Raw genomic sequence first — 16,576 nt, 5'->3', positions numbered from 1 at the left:
GGGCCTCAGTTACCTCATCTGTAAAATAGGGATGAAGACTGGGAGCCCCACGCGGGACAACCTGCTAACCTTGTATCTGCCCCAGCGCTTAGAACGGTGCTTGGCACATAGTAAGCGCTTAACAAATACCATCAGCAGCAGCAGCGTGGTTTAGTGGTAGGAGCTCGGGCTTGGGAGTCAGAGGTCATGAGTTCTAATCCCGGCTCCGCCCCTTGTCGGCTGTGTGACTTTGGGCAAATGACTTCACTTCTCTGGGCCTCAGTTACCTCATCTGTAAAATAGGGATGAAGACTGGGAGCCCCACGCGGGACAACCTGCTAACCTTGTATGTACCCCAGCGCTTAGAACAGTGCTTGGCATATAGTAAGCGCTTAACAAATACCAACATTATTATTATTATTTTCGGCGGGACCCCCTCCTCTCCAAACCTTTTGACGCCTGCCTACCTGTTTTGATGTCTGTCTCCCCCTTCTAGAGTGTGAGCCCGTTGTTGGGGAGGGACCGTCTCTATCTGTTGCCGACTTTTATACTTTCCGAAGTGCTTAGTCCAGTGCTCTGCACACAGTAAGCGCTCAATAAATACGATTGAATGAATGAATACCTATAATTCTACTGATTTATATTGATGATCCTATTGAGGCCCGCTTGCTTAGTTTTGTTGTCTGTCTCCCCCCCTTCTAGACTGTGAGCCCGTTGTTGGGTAGGGACCGTCTCTAGATGTTGCCGACTTGTACTTCCCCAAGCGCTTAGTCCAGTGCTCTGCACACGGTAAGCGCTCCATAAATACAATTATTGATCCTATTGGTGCCTACTTGTTTGGTTTTGTTGTCCGCCTTCCCCCTTCTAGACTGTGAGCCCGTTGTTGGGGAGGGACCGTCTCTATATGTTGCCGACTTGTACTTCCCAAGCGCTTAGTCCAGTGCTCTGCACACAGTAAGCACTCAATAAATACAATTATTGATCCTATTGGTGCCTACTTGTTTGGTTTTGTTGTCTGTCTTCCCCCTTATAGGCTGTGAGCCCGTTGTTGGGTAGGGACCGTCTCTAGATGTTGCCGACTTGTACTTCCCCAAGCGCTTAGTCCAGTGCTCTGCACACAGTAAGCGCTCCATAAATACAATTATTGATCCTATTGGTGCCTACTTGCTTGGTTTTGTTGTCTGCCTTCCCCCTTCTAGACTGTGAGCCCGTTGTTGGGGAGGGGCCGTCTCTATATGTTGCCGACTTGTACTTCCCAAGCGCTTAGTACAGTGCTCTGCACACAGTAAGCGCTCCATCAATAAGATTGAATGAATGAATGAATGAATGAATGAATGAATGAATGAAAACGTGTAGCGGCCATGCCGGCGTCGGCCGCCAGGGGGCAGCACGGGCCCGGCGCCTGCCGGCCTCCCGCATTCATTCATTCATTCAATCGTATTTATTGAGCGTTCACTGTGTGCAGAGCACTGGACTAAGCGCTTGGAAAGTACAATTCGGCAACAAATCCCTTCCCAACAACGGGCCCACAGTCTAGGAGAGCCCCATGTCCCACATCATCAGTCCCAGATAGTAAGAATAATTGTGGTACTTTGTTAAGCGCTTACTATGTGCAAAGCACTGTTCTAAGCTCTGGGGAGGATACAAGGTAATCAAGTTGTCCCACGTGGGGCTCACAGTCTCTGTCCCCATTTTACAGAGGAGGGAACCGAGGCCCAGAGAAGTGAAGTGACTTGCCCAAAGTCACACAGCTGGCAATTGGATGGGGGAACTGAGTTCCAGAGAAGTAAAGTGAGCTACCCAAGGACCCAAAGCAGACAAGTGGGAATAAGAACCCAGGTCTTTTTGCTGCTCCCCCCCCCCGCCCCCCCCTCGGGTCCCGCGCCCCTTACCTGCCCAATAGCCGCCCCCCGACCCCCGGACCCCCCCCAATACCGCCCCCAGGCCCCCCCAAAATCCTCCCCCTCCTCAGTCAGGACGTGCAGAGCAGCCTCCCCCGGCCCTGTTCCCGGGTCGCTCCCAACCTTCGACATAATAATAATAATAATAATAATGGCATTTGTTAAGCGCTTACTATGTGCCAAGCACTGTTCTAAGCGCTGGGGGGGGGATACAAGTTGATCAGGTTGTCCCACGTGGGGCTCAGTCTTCATCCCCATCTTACAGATGAGGTCACTGAAGTTCAGAGAATAATAGTAATAATAATAATAATGGTACTTAAGTGCTTACTATGTGCAAAGCACTGTTCTAAGCGCTGGAGGGGATACAAGTTGATCAGGTTGTCCCACGTGGGGCTCACAGTCTTCATCCCCATTTTACAGATGAGGTCACTGAGGCTCAGAGAATAATAATAATAATGATGGTACTTGTTAAGTGCTTACTATGTGCAAAGCACTGTTCTAAGCGCTAGGGGGATACAAGGTGATCAGGTTGTCCCACGGGGGGCTCACAGTCTTCATCCCCGTTTTACAGATGAGGTCACTGAGGCTCAGAGAATAATAATAATAATAATAATAATAATAATGGTACTTGTTAAGCGCTTACCACGTGCAAAGCACTGTTCTAAGCGCTGGGGGATACAAGGTGATAAGGTTGTCCCACGTGGGGCTCCCAGCCTTCATCCCCATTTTACAGATGAGGTCACTGAGGCTCAGAGAATAATAATAATAATAATGATGGTACTCATTAAGCGCTTACTATGTGCAAAGCAGTGTTCTAAGCGCTGGGGGGCTACAAGGTGATCAGGTTGTCCCACGTGGGACTCCCAGGCTTCATCCCCATTTTCCAGAGAAGTGAAGTGACTTGCCCAGGGCCCCACAGCAGACATGTGGCGGAGCCGGGATTCGAACCCATGACCTCCGACTCCCAAGGCCGGGCTCTTTCCGCTGAGCCCCGCTCAGCCGCTCGAGCCGGGCAGGGGGTTTGGGGGTCGGGGGTCCCCCCTCCCCCGAAGCCCCCCGGGCCCAGAGGGGGGCCGGGGGGCCGGGCCGGACGCAGGGTCGGACCCCGGCTGGCGTCGACGACGGTGTCTCTGCGCCCCTGGCTCGGGCTCCGGGGGGGGGGGTGGGGGGCTTTGGGGGGCCGGGGGTCGTCGGGGGGCTCGGGCCCCTCCGCCCCCCCCCTCCGGGCCCCCCGGCTCCCTGAGCGGGCGGGCGGGCGGAGCCCCCGCCCCCGCCCCCGCCCCCGCCCCCGCGCCCGTCCCTCCCCCTCCGCCTGGCTCCCTTCTTCTCTCCGGGGCCGCTCAGACCTGCAGCGACCGCCTCTCCCTCTCTGCTGCCCATCATCTCTGCTGCCCATCATCTCTGCTCAACATCTCTGCCCATCCTCTCTGCCCATCGTCTCTGCTCATCATCTGTGCCCACCTCTGCCCATCCTCTCTGCTCAACATCTCTGCCCATCCTCTCTGCCCATCCTCTCTGCCCATCCTCTCTGCCCATCATCTCTGTGCCCATCTCTGCCCATCATCTGTGCCCATCCTCTGTGCCCATCATCTCTCTGCCCACCCCTCTCCTTCTCCCGCCCCCCCCCCCCCCCCCCCCCGCCGCCTCTCTCTGCCCCTGACCGTTTCTGCCTGTGCCCCCGTCCCTCTTTGTCTCTGCCCTGCCCGTCTCCCGTCTCCTTCCCCGTCTCCGGGCGGGCTGTGTCTCTCTGAGCCTTCGTCTCCTTAGAGAGATCTCTGGGGGACTCTGTCTCTGTCCCCGTCCGCCCCCGGCCTCCGGCAGAGATCTCCCGAGAGACCCCCGCCCCCAGGTAAGGGTGCCGGAGGGAGCTCTGCTGGGGTCTTTTCGGGTAATTATCATCATTATTATCCCCATTATTATTATTACTATTATTATTATTATTGTTGCTATTATTATTATTATTATTATTATTTCCTCGGAAACCTGCCCAGGGGACCGGCCTCTTTCCCTGCTCTCCTGTCCCTGTTTCCCCGTCCTTTCCTTCCTCCGTTTCTCCCCCTCCCCTCCTGCTCCCCCAGGGGGATCTAGAGAAGGGGGGAGCTGGAGGGAGGGAAGGAGGGCGGGGGTCTGCCCCAGCCTGGCCGGGCAGGAAGGAGCGGCGCTGCCCGGGGGGTCTCTGGCTGGTAGGGGTCCCTTCCCTTCCCCTCCCTTCCCTTCCCTCTTCCCTTCCCTTCCCTTCCCTTCCCTTCCCCCTCCCCACCTTGCTGCCCCTCGGGATGGGGGTTCCCCCAGCCCCACATCCTCCCCATCATTCCAGGACCCGGACCCCCCCCCCCGGACCCCTCCGGGACTATCAACCTCTCCGACCCCCTCCCTCCTCCTGGGCCTTTGTCACTGACCCCCCACCCAAATTCCCTCCGTCTCCTCCTTCCCCCACGCGCAGCCCCTCGGTGGATTTTTTTCTCCTGAACCCCCCCCCCCCCCAACCACCACAGCTAGCTCACTTAATAATAATAATGATGGCATTTATTAAGCGCTTACTATGTGCAAAACACTGTTCTGAGCACTGATTGTGAGCTTAGGTGACCTCATTTCACATTTGGTCAGCCCCCCATCCCCTCCCCAGGTCTGGATCCTTTAACCCCCTCCTCCGGTCACCCCGGACCAGACTTCCTTGGTCTCTTCCACCCCTCTCTCTCCACCCTGGACCCTTCACCCCCTGGCCTGGATTCTGTCCCCTCTGCCCTCTGGACCCTTGACCCCTCTGGCCTCGACCTCCCCATCCCCTCCGGACCTTTGATCCCTCTGGCCTGGACCCCCGTCCCCTCTGCCCTCTGGACCTTTGACCCCTCTGGCCTGGACCCCTCCTGTCCCCTCCGGACCCCGCCACTGCTCTCGGGGTCAGTCTGGGTGGCCGAATCCCAGAATCTCCAGCCCCTTCTCTTCCTGCCCCTTCCTCCCTTTCCTCTCCCCCGCTTCTCTTCCCACAAGGAGAAGGAGCGTGGCCTCGGCCGAGAGAAGAAGCCATTCGGGAGCTCAGAGGTGCCTACGGAGGGATTTGGGGGGGACGGGAGGGTTCACGCCAAGGCAAGGGGGTGTGGAGTTTGGGGTCAGCTATGGGGTGGTCGAGTGTTCAGACACTTGGATAGCAACGTCAGGGGATGGTAGCCAAGGAGCGTGGCTTAGGGGAAAGAGCCCGGCTTGGGAGTCAGAGGATGTGGGTTCTAATCGCCGCTCTGTCACTTGCCTGCTGTGTGACCTTGGACAAGCCACTTAACTCCTCTGTGCCTCATCTGGAAAATGGGGATGAAGACTGTGAGCCCCATGTGGGACAACCTGATTACCTTGTATCTACTCCAGCGCTTAGAACAGGGCTTGGCACAGAGTAAGCGCTTAACAAATACCGTAATTATTATTACTATTATAGCTGGGGGGAGAGTGAGTTGGGGTCTGAGGGCCCGTGACCACAACCCAACCTTGGTCACCTCCGGCGTTGACCAACTCTCCCTCTCCCACAGGCCAGGGCCCATGGGGTAGCCTCGCCCCTCGCCGGCTGCCCCTGCGCACCCCATGGGCAGCACCGGCCCCACGGGGAGTGGTCCGGGCGGCCGAGCCCCGGGGCAGTGAGCGGTGGCCGGAGCGGTGGCCGGAGCGGAGCATGTGGGGCCTCGTTCAGCTCCTCCTGGCCTGGCTGAGCGGCTGGGGCTGCGCAGGGCGGCTGGGACCCCCGGCTCGGGCCGGGGGCCGGGGGGAGCCGGGGACCCTGTTGCTGCGGGCCCGGAGGAGTTGGGTCTGGAACCAGTTCTTCGTCATCGAGGAGTATGCAGGCCCCGAGCCGGTCCTCATCGGGAGGGTAAGCGTTAAACCCCCTCTCCTTCTCCTCCCACTGAGAAAGAGTCGTCCCCGACCCAGGCCACCCCCCGCCGTCCCCTTGGCCTCCCCGTCCGGTCACCTCTGACCCTCTGTGACCTCTGACCCGTGACCTCTAACCTGTATCCCTCCCTCCCGCCCTGGCCGGCAGCTGCACTCGGATGTGGACCGGGGTGAGGGCCGTACCAAGTACCTGCTGACGGGCGAGGGCGCGGGCACCGTGTTTGTGATCGACGAGGCCACGGGCAACATCCACGTCACCAAGAGCCTGGACCGGGAGGAGAAGGCGCAGTACGTCCTGCTGGCCCAGGCGGTGGACCGAGGCTCCAACCGGCCCCTCGAGCCGCCCTCCGAATTCATCATCAAAGTGCAGGACATCAACGACAATCCCCCCGTCTTCCCGCTCGGGCCCTACCACGCCACCGTGCCGGAGATGTCCAACGTCGGTGAGGCGCTCCCTCGGTCACCGGTCAATCGATGGACTTTATGGGGTGCTTGCTCCGGGCAGAGAGCACTGTAGTAAGCGCTCCGGAAGGCGCGATACAACTGAGTTGACAGACACGATTCCCTGCTCTTGTCCTGCCCTTCCCATGCCCCTGAGGGACCCCCGGGCCTGGCTTTTCATTCCTTCAATCGTATTTATTGAGTGCTTACTACGTGCAGAGCGCTGTCCTAAGAGCTCGGAAAGTCCAACGGGCTCACAGTCTAGGTGGGGGAAATAGACATCAATACAAGAAAACAGGCATCAATATAAATGAACAGAATTAGCTATATGCCCGAGGGTTTTCATTCATTCAATTGTATTTATTGAGTGCTTACTACGTGCAGAGCGCTGTCCTAAGAGCTTGGAAAGTCCAACGGGCTCACAGTCTAGGTGGGGGAGACAGACATCATTACAAGTAAACAGGCATCAATATAAATGAACAGAATTATAGCTATATGCCCGAGGGTTTTCATTCATTCAATCGTATTTATTGAGTGCTTACTATGTGCAGAGCGCTGTCCTAAGAGCTCGGAAAGTCCAACGGGCTCACAGTCTACGTGGGGGAAACAGACATCACTACAAGTAAATAGGCATCAATATAAATGAACAGAATTATAGCTATATGCCCGAGGGTTTTCATTCATTCAATCGTATTTATTGAGTGCTTACTACGTGCAGAGTGCTGTACTAAGAGCTCGGAAAGTCCAACGGGCTCACAGTTCACTACAAGTAAATAGGCATCAATATAAATGAACAGAATTATAGCTATATGCCCGAGGGTTTTCATTCATTCAATCATATTTATTGAGTGCTTACTATGTGCAGAGCGCTGTACTAAGAGCTCGGAAAGTCCAACGGGCTCACAGTTCACTACAAGTAAATAGGCATCAATATAAATGAACAGAATTATAGCTATATGCCCGAGGGTTTTCATTCATTCAATCGTATTTATTGAGTGCTTACTACATGCAGAGTGCTGTAATAATAATAATGACGGCATTTATTAAGCACTTACTATGTGCAAAGCACTGTTCTAAGCGCTCGGAAAGTCCAACGGGCTCACAGTCTAGGCGGGGGAGACAGACATCACTACAAGTAAACAGGCATCAATATAAATGAACAGAGGGTCTCCCCCCATTCATTCAATCGTATTGAGTGCTTACTGTGTGCAGAGCATTGTACTTTTAGACTGTGAGCCCACTGTTGGGTAGGGACTGTCTCTATATGTTGCCAACTTGTACTTCCCAAGCGCTTAGTACAGTGCTCTGCACACAGTAAGCGCTCAATAAATACGATTGATGATGATGTTGGGTAGGGATTGTCTCTATATGTTGCCAACTTGTAATTCCCAAGCGCTTAGTACGGTGCTCTGCACACAGTAAGCGCTCAATAAATACAATTGATTGATTGATTGATTGATTGATTGTACTAAGCTTCTCACGCTGGGAGAAGCAGTGTGGCTCAATGGAAAAGAGCCCGGGCATTGGAGTCAGAGGTCATGGGTTCAAATCCCGGCTCCGCCAATTGTCAGCTGTGTGGACTTTGGGCAAGTCACTTCTCTGGGCCTCAGTTACCTCATCTGTAAACTGGGGATTAAGACTGTGAGCCCCCCGTGGGACAACCTGATCACCTTGTAACCTCCCCAGCGCTTAGAACAGTGCTTTGCACGTAGTAAGCGCTTAATAAGTGCCATCATCATCATCATTATTATTATTATAAGCGCCCCGGGCTGGGAGTGACCGGGGGTCCCTGGCAGGGACGTCGGTGATCCAGGTGATGGCTCAGGACGCGGATGACCCCAGCTACGGGAACAGCGCCAAGCTGGTGTACACGGTGTTGGACGGGCTGCCCTTCTTCTCCGTGGACCCCCAGACGGGTAAGGAGGCCGGCCGGAGGAGAGGGCAAGGGTGGGCATCCCCGGGGTTGGGGACCTGGGGGGTCAGCCCGGCCTGTCCCTCCATCCTTGGACCCCCGCAGGTGTGGTGCGCACGGCCATCCCCGACATGGATCGGGAGACTCAGGAGGAGTTCCTGGTGGTGATTCAGGCCAAGGACATGGGCGGTCACATGGGGGGACTTTCTGGCAGCACCACGGTGACCGTCACCCTGAGCGACGTCAATGACAACCCCCCCAAATTCCCTCAGAGTAAGGTCGCCCCACCGCCCCCTCCAAGTGGCCATCGCGTCCCCCTCCTCCCTCTGGTCCATCTGCCCCCTCCCCTCCATGTGTCTGGTGTGGCCTTGGGTGAGTCATCATCATCATCATCATCAATCGCATTTATTGAGCGCTTACTGTGTGCAGAGCACTGTACTAAGCGCTTGGGAAGTACAAACTGGCAACATATAGAGACAGTCCCTACCCAACAGTGGGCTCACAGTCTAAAAGGGGGAAGATCCAGTCGGGGAGATACTGGCACCCCCGAGGTGGTAAGGATAATAATGATGATGGCATTTATTAAGCGCTTACTATAGGCAAAGCACTGTTCTAAGTGCTGGGGAGGTTACAAGGAGTCACTTCACTTCTCTGTGCCTCAGTTCCCTCATCTGTAAAATGGGGACTAAGACTGAGAGTCCCATGTGGGGCAGGGGCTTGTGTCCAACCCGATTTGCCTCGAAGCACCCCAGCGCTTAGTACAGTGTTTATTACTCTATTTATTTATTTTACTTGCACATATCTATTCTATTTATTTTATTTTGTTAGTATGTTTGATTTTGTTCTCATCTCCTCCAGGAGGCCTTCCCAGACTGAGCCCCTTCCTGCCTCTCCCCCTCGTACAGTATTTATTACTCTATTTATTTATTTTACTTGTACATATCTATTCTATTTATTTTATTTTGTTAGTATGTTTGGTTTTGTTCTCATCTCCTCCAGGAGACCTTCCCAGACTGAACCCCTTCCTTCCTCTCCCCCTCATCCCCTTCTCCATCCCCCGCATCTTACCTCCTTCCTTTCCCCACAGCACCTGTATATATGTATATATGTTTGTACATATTTATTACTCTATTTATTTATTTATTTTACTTGTACCTATCTATTCTATTTATTTTATTTTGTTACTATGTTTGGTTTTGTTCTCTGTCTCCCCCTTTTAGACTGTGAGCCCGCTGTTGGGTAGGGACTGTCACTATATGTTGCCAACTTGTACTTCCCAAGCGCTCAGTACAGTGCTCTGCACACAGTAAGTACTCAATAAATACAATTGATTGATTGATTACAGTGCCTCGCACATAGTAAGCGCTTAACAAATACTATTATTAGTAGGAATAATAATAATAACAATAATGGCATTTTTAAGTGCTTACTATGTGCAAAGCACTGTTTTAAGCACTAAGGAGGTTACAAGGTAATCAGGTTGTCCCACGGGGGGCTCACAGAGTTTCTCCCCCGCTCCATCCCCCTGCCTTACCTCCTTCCCCTCCCCACAGCACCTGTATATATGTTTGTCTGTATTTATTAAGTTGTCACTTAACTTCTCTGTGCCTCAGTTACCTCATCTGTAAAATGGGGATTAAAACTGTGAGCCCCTCGTGGGACAACATGATCACCTTGTAACCTCCCCAGTGCTTAGAACACTGCTTTGCACATAGTAAGCACTTAAAAATACCATTATTATTATTATTATTATTACTCTATTTATTTATTTATTTTATTTGTACATATTTATTCTATTTATTTTATTTTATTAATATGTTTTATCTTGTTCTCTGTCTCCCCCTTCTAGACTGTGAGCCCACTGTTGGGTAGGGACCGTCCCTATATGTTGCCAACTTGTACTTCCCAAGCACTTAGTACAGTGCTCTGCACACAGTAAGCGCTCAATAAATACGATTGAATGAATGAATGAATGAATCCCCATTTTCCAGATGAGGTAACTGAGGCCCAGAGAATTTAAGTGACCTGCCCAAAGTCCCACAGCTGACAATCGGCAGACCTGGGATTTGAACCCCCGCAGCATTATTATTATTAGGGAAGCAGCGTGGCTCAGTGGAAAGAGCCTGGGCTTTGGAGTCCGAGGTCACGGGTTCAAATTCCGCTCCGTCAGTTGCCAGCTGTGTGACTTTGGGCAAGTCACTTCACTTCTCTGGGCATTGGTTTTACCTCATCTGGAAAATGGGGATTAAGGCTGTGAGCCCACCGTGGGGCAACCTGATCTCCTTGTAACCTCCCCAGCACTTAGAACAGTGCTTTGCACATAGTAGGTGCTTAATAAATGCTATCATTATTATTATTATTATTATTATGTCCGCCTGACTCCTCCTGCCCACCTCCGAGGCCCTCTGCAATGTGTACTGGGGCAGGACGGACCCAGTGGGCCCAGGATCCTGGGGTGAGAGCAGGGGGTCGGTGGGGCGGTGTCACCGACTCAGGGCGACCTCCCTCTACCCTCCGGTGCCCCTTCCCTAGGCCTGTACCAGTTTTCGGTGGCAGAGACGGCCGGGCCGGGGGCCTTGGTGGGCCGCCTGCGGGCCCTGGATCCCGACCTGGGGAACAACGCCCTCATGGCCTACAGCATCCTGGACGGGGACGGGGAAGGAGCGGAGACCTTCAGCGTCAGCGCGGATGCCCAGGGGCGCGACGGGCTCATCACCATTCGCAAGGTGACCCCCCACCCCACTCCACCGAGGGGTCCCCAGTTAAAGACCCGATGGGGAGGGGGGTCATTCGGTCAGAGAAACCCACCGTCCATGTGCCGTTATCCATCTCTGGAGCCCCCACCCCTACCAGCCTGGCTCCGGGGCTGTTACCTCAACGACAGTGTCGCATTTTGGGGGGCTTCTCGGCTGTCGTCCGATAACATCCGAGTGCATGACAATCCCCCCAACCCCCTTCCCCCAGCCACACAAGGGTGGCCGAGGCTGGGCTGTGAGCTCCTCACCGACAGGGACTATCACTGTTTACTGTATTGTAGTTTCCCAAGTGCACCCTACAATGCTCTACACACAGTAAGCACTTAATAAATACAGTTGAATGAATTAGCCCCCTCCCATCCCGGCCCCCATCAGCCCCCTCATTCATTCAATCGTATTCATTGAGCGCTTACTGTGTGCAGAGCACTGTACTAAGCGCTTGGGAGAGGACAATACAACAATAAACAGACACATTCCCTGCCCACAGCGAGCTTCCACCCCAGCCCCCATTAGCCCCCTCCCATTCCAGCTCCCTCAGCCCCCCTAGTCCGGCTCCCCTCCAATCCCAGCATCCATTAGAGCCTCCCCCAGTCCAGCCCCTTCCCACCCCAACCCCACCAGCCCGGGCCCTCCTTTTCCCGGCCCCCTTCCCCTCCTCCCATCCAGCCCCCTCCTCCTCCTGCCAGCCCCCACAAGTCCCCCTGAGCTGCCCCAATCCCCCGTGTGTCCCCCAGCCCCTAGACTTCGAGAGCCGCCGCTCCTACGCTTTCCGGGTCGAGGCGACGAACACCCTGATCGACCCGGCCTACCTGCGGCGCGGGCCCTTCAAGGACGTGGCGTCGGTGCAGGTGACGGTGCAGGATGCCCCGGAGCCCCCGGCCTTCTCCCAATCTGCTTATCACCTGGCAGTGCCCGAGAACAGTGACCCCGGGACCCTGGTGGGCCGAGTCTCCGCCACCGACCTCGACGCCCCGGCCAGCGCCGTCAGGTGAGCCCGCCAAGCGGAGGCCGTGGTGGGGAACGGAGGGCCGGCCGGAGGGAGGCCCGGCCCCCCACCAAAGGTCGGGGTCCCCCGCCCCCGCAGGTACTCCATCCTCCCACACTCGGACCCGGAGCGCTGCTTCTCCATCGGGCCCGAGGACGGCACCATCCGCACCGCCGTGCCCCTGGACCGCGAGGTCCGGGCCTGGTACAACCTCACCGTCCTGGCCACCGAGCTGGGTAAGCTGGGGGGGCTCGGAACGGGGGAGCTGGGAGCCTCCGACAGGGAACTAGGAGCCGAGACCCTCGGAGGGAAGAACCGGGGGTCGGAGGAGATGGGCCGGGGGAAAGAGTGGCAGAGTGGGTCCCACAGTGGGGGATCGGGCCCTGTCTGGCTCAGCCTCAGCAGCTCTACTTGCTCCTCCTCCAAGCCCCATAGGGCCATGTAGTCCCTCCGACCCCTGGCCCCTACCCCGGACCCCTGCTCCCGGTCCCCCACCCCCCATCCCCAGCCCCCACCATAGGGCCTAAGTGACGTGGTCTCCCATTACGGGGGTCTGGTGGCATGCCCCAGCCCCCTTGTCAGCCTGCTTATGTCTGCTACCCTCCCCTGCCCCCCTTCCAGCTTCCTCCCCCTTCCCCGGGGGTAAGGTATGGGGGTCCGCGGACTAAACCCAGCTGCAGACTCCTTCCGGAGCAGCCTCAGCTGTCTGGGAGGAGAGGGAGTTAATAGTAATAATAATAATAATGGTATTTGTTAAGCGCTTACTCTGTGCCAAGCACTACAAGGTAATGAAGTTGTCCCACATGGGGCTCAGTCTTCATCCCCATTTTCCAGATGAGGTAACTGAGGCACAGAGAAGTTAATTGGCTTGCCCAAGGTCACACAGCAGACAAGTGGCGGAGCTGGGATGAGAACCCACGTCCTCTGACTCCAAAGCCCGCGTTCTTTCCACTAGACCACGCTGCTTCTCTGGTTAGGGTTAGGGTGCATACCCTCCCTCCCCTTCACCCCACCTCCCTGGGCCTCCTCCCCTCATGCACCCTCATATATATTGCCAATTTGTACTTCCCAAGCGCTTAGTACAGTGCTCTGCACACAGTAAGCGCTCAATAAATACGATTGATGATGATGATGATGATGCACCCTTCAAGAACGGCCTGACTGGTTTGGACAAATAGGTCATTTTCCCCGCACCCACTTGACCTGCCCTGGGCCAAAGACTCAGGGGGATATGCAGAGCTGGGGGGAGGTGGAGGGAGGGAGTGCTGGCGGTCTGGGATGCAGGGGTTTGGAGAAAAGAAGGCTGAAGGAGGGCCAGGTAGCCGGTGACCCCCAACGGAATGGCCAGCTGACCCCTGGGGCAGGCCAAAGTGTGTAAGGGGTGGATGATATTTCTATTTATTGTAGGTATATGTGTTGTGCTCACTGTGCTCACTTTGTGCCACCTGAAGGCGTGCCCTGTTTGTACATAGTTGGTATACAGTGTGTGAAGTTGGGGAATGCCACATGGGTGTTGTGTTTGCCCTCCGTGTGTTCCCGATGGTTGGTCACATGTGGCTTGTGACTTGCATGTGCTTGGTATGAGCCATGTGTAATGTGTATGCTGCATGCAGGCTGTTTCACTCTAGATTCATTCAATTGAGTGCTTACTGTGTGCAGAGTACTGTACTAAGTGCTTAAACTCATTGTAAACTCATTGTAAACTCATCTGGGGCAGGGAACATGTCCGCTTATTGTTGTATCATACTCTCCCAAGCGCTTGGAACAGTGTTCTGCACACAGTAAACACTCAACAAATATGACTGAGTGAATGAATGAATGTGTCACATACAGTTTGGGAGTTGCGCGTGTGTGCTGCATTTACTCCACGTGCCCTATGCATGTGTCACACCCGTTTTGGGAGTTGTGTGGGTGCTCTTTTCACCATGTGTACTGGGCTCGTGTCCCATGTGGTTTGGGAGAGTGTGTGTGTGGTGTGTGTCTGCGTGCTGGGTTTCGGCCACGTGTGCCGTGCGTGTGTTCTGGCTCCAGACAGCCCCGCGCAGGCCTCCCGCGTGCAGGTGGCGATCCAGGCGCTGGACGAGAACGACAACGCCCCGCAGCTGGCCGAGCCCTATGACACCTTCGTGTGCGACACCGCTGTCCCCGGCCAGGTGGGCGGGGAGCTGCCGGGGAAGAGGGGGCCCGGTCCTCCCCCAGCCCCATTCGCTCCCCAGGGGCCTGACCTCCGCCCTCCCCTCCCAGCTGATCCAGGTCGTTCGGGCGGTGGACCGGGACGAGGGTGGCAACAGCAGCTGGGTGACCCTACAGAGCCCCCAGGGCACCGAGGCCAACTTCACGATCCAGGACAATAGAGGTGAACCCCCCCGACTCACCCCACCCCAGCCCTCCCACCCGCCCAGCTCTCTTGCCCGCGACTGCATCCATGTCTCTTCCTCCCTTCAAGGCCCTACTGAGAGCTCACCTCCTCCAGGAGGCCTTCCCAGACTGAGCCCCTTCCTTCCTCTCCCCTCGTCCCCCTCATCTTACCTCCTTCCCTTCCCCACAGCACCTGTCTATATGTATATATGTTTATACATATTTATTACTCTATTTATTTTACTTGTACATATCTATTCTATTTATTTTATTTTGTTAGTATGTTTGGTTTTGTTCTCTGTCTCCCCGTTTTAGACTGTGAGCCCACTGTTGGGTAGGGACTGCCTCTATATGTTGCCAACTTGTACTTCCCAAGGGCTTAGTACAGTGCTCTGCACACAGTAAGCGCTCAATAAATACGATTGATTGATTGATGTGTCCCTCCTCCCACCCAGAGCTGCCTTCATCTCTCTTTCCCCTTCCATGGTCCTGGACCACTGCCCATCCCATACTGAGCCCCCAGGAGCATGAGGCCTAGACTGTTGGCCCTGCTCTAGCCTGGTGGTTTGGGCTCACAGGCTGCAATGTTTCAACTAAGCAACCTGGCTAGCCCTGTGTTGGCCTCTGGCTCTGTCCCAACCCCTGCCCCCTCTCCCCCCAACCCCAGGCCCCTGAATCTGCCCCAGGACCCCAGCTTCTCCTCTCCCTCAGGGTCCCAATCTCTGAAGGAAACCTTTGCTTGGGACCGCTCCCGCCCATGGGGATGGTCCAACAGATGGGTCACTCTAGTACCTCAGCACAGCCCAGGCCCATAGGCCAGTTCCCACCCCCTGAGACGGCCCCCGAGGGGCTTTCCCGGAGCTGGATCAGCTCCGCTCAGCTGGGTCCGTGCCCCCTTCCCTCCTGTCCTGTCCCCACAGATGGCTCTGCCAACTTGCTGCTGCCCCCGCGCCTGGTCCCACCGCGCCAGGCCGCCTACCTGGTGCCCATCGAGCTGCGGGACGGAGGGCAGCCGGTGCTGAGCAGCACGGCCACCGTGACGGTCAGCGTGTGCCGCTGCCGGCCCGACGGCACCGTGGCCTCCTGCAGGCCCGAGGCCCTGCTGTCCCCCACAGGCCTCAGCACCGGGGCCCTGCTGGCCATCCTCGCCTGCGTCGGAACGCTGCTCGGTGAGGTGCCCTCTCATTTCATTCATTCATTCAATCGTATTTATTCATTCATTCATGATTGATTGATTGATGGCCCTGTCCCCTCAGCAATGGGGGTGCCGTTGGCATCCCGGTGGTGTGGGGTGGCTAGGAGGGGTGGATTGTGAGGGATGTGCCCTGCGGCCTGCCCCCTGACGACCTCCGCCCCCGCCCCGCCAGCGCTGGGCCTGCTGTTCGCGGCGCTGAGGCGTCAGAAGCAGGAGGCGTTGATGGTGCTGGAGGAGGAGGACGTGCGCGAGAACATCATCACCTACGACGACGAAGGCGGCGGTGAGGAGGACACCGAGGCCTTCGACATCACGGCCCTGCAGAACCCCGACGGCGCCGCCGCCCCGGCCGTCGGTCCCTGCGGCCCCTCGTGCGGCCTGTCCTCCGGCCCCTCGGCCTCCTCCGCCCGCCGGGACGTGCCGCCCCGGGCCCGGCCCCCGTGGCAGCCCCGGCCCCCCGGCCCGGCCGACGTGGGCCAGCTGCTGGGCCTGCGGCTGCGGGAGGCGGACGAGGACCCCGGCGTGCCGCCCTACGACTCGGTGCAGGTGTACGGCTATGAGGGCCGCGGCTCGTCCTGCGGCTCTCTCAGCTCCCTGGGCTCCGGGAGCGAGGCTGGAGGCGGCCCCGGCCCCAGCCCCGGCTCCACCGAGCCCCTTGAGGACTGGGGGCCACTATTCCGCACCCTGGCTGAGCTCTACGGGGCCAAGGAGCCCCCCGCCCCCTGAGCGCCCCGGGCCGCCCGGGAGCCCCCGGCCTGAGCCCGCCAGCCCCGGCCCCGGCTAAGGGGCTCCCCGCTGCCCCTCACCCTCCCCAACGACCCCCGTCGTCTTTGGCTCTCTCTCCGGCTCTCTCTTCGTCTGCTTCTCTCTCCCTCTGTCTCTCTCTAGGACCGTCTCTCTCCTCCTGACTCTGGGACTGTCTCCCTTTGCCTCTCTCTGGGACTGAATCTCTCTTCCTTTGCCTCTCTCTGGCACTGTCTCCCTCCCCCTGACTCTCTCTGGGACTGTGTCTCTCCTCCTGACTCTCTGTGGGACTGTCTCCCCCTGACTCTCTGGGTCTCTCTCGCCTCTCTCTCAGACTGTCTCTCACTTCTTGCCTCTCTCTGGGTCTCTCCCCTTGCCTCTCTCTGACACTGTCTCTCTCCCCTTGCCTCTCTCTGGGACTGTCTCTCTCCT

General features: G+C 56.6%; 1 protein-coding gene across 2 annotated transcripts; it reads left to right on the top strand.

The window, feature by feature from the left end:
* Positions 1-3,564: 3,564 nt before the first annotated feature.
* On the top strand, positions 3,565-16,309 carry CDH24 (cadherin 24). 2 transcript variants are annotated; one of them, XM_038741279.1, is made up of 13 exons: positions 3,565-3,729; positions 4,872-4,922; positions 5,399-5,733; positions 5,902-6,196; positions 7,991-8,110; positions 8,212-8,379; positions 10,639-10,832; positions 11,597-11,850; positions 11,947-12,083; positions 13,879-14,000; positions 14,092-14,203; positions 15,126-15,374; positions 15,573-16,309. In XM_038741279.1, exons 3-13 carry the CDS (start codon positions 5,539-5,541, stop codon positions 16,124-16,126), a joined length of 2,400 nt encoding a protein of 799 aa, XP_038597207.1. In that variant the 5' UTR covers positions 3,565-3,729; positions 4,872-4,922; positions 5,399-5,538; the 3' UTR covers positions 16,127-16,309. The 2 variants fall into 2 exon arrangements, with proteins under 2 accessions (XP_038597207.1, XP_038597209.1); XM_038741281.1 differs by lacking the exon at positions 3,565-3,729 and having other exon boundaries at positions 4,757-4,922.
* The last annotated feature ends 267 nt before the right edge of the window (positions 16,310-16,576 follow it).

This window comes from Tachyglossus aculeatus, assembly GCF_015852505.1.
Source record: "Tachyglossus aculeatus isolate mTacAcu1 chromosome 12 unlocalized genomic scaffold, mTacAcu1.pri SUPER_6_unloc_1, whole genome shotgun sequence".
NCBI lineage: Eukaryota > Metazoa > Chordata > Mammalia > Monotremata > Tachyglossidae > Tachyglossus > Tachyglossus aculeatus.
The sequence above is the reverse complement of the archived record's forward strand: the minus strand, read 5'-3'. Positions and strand labels throughout refer to the sequence as shown.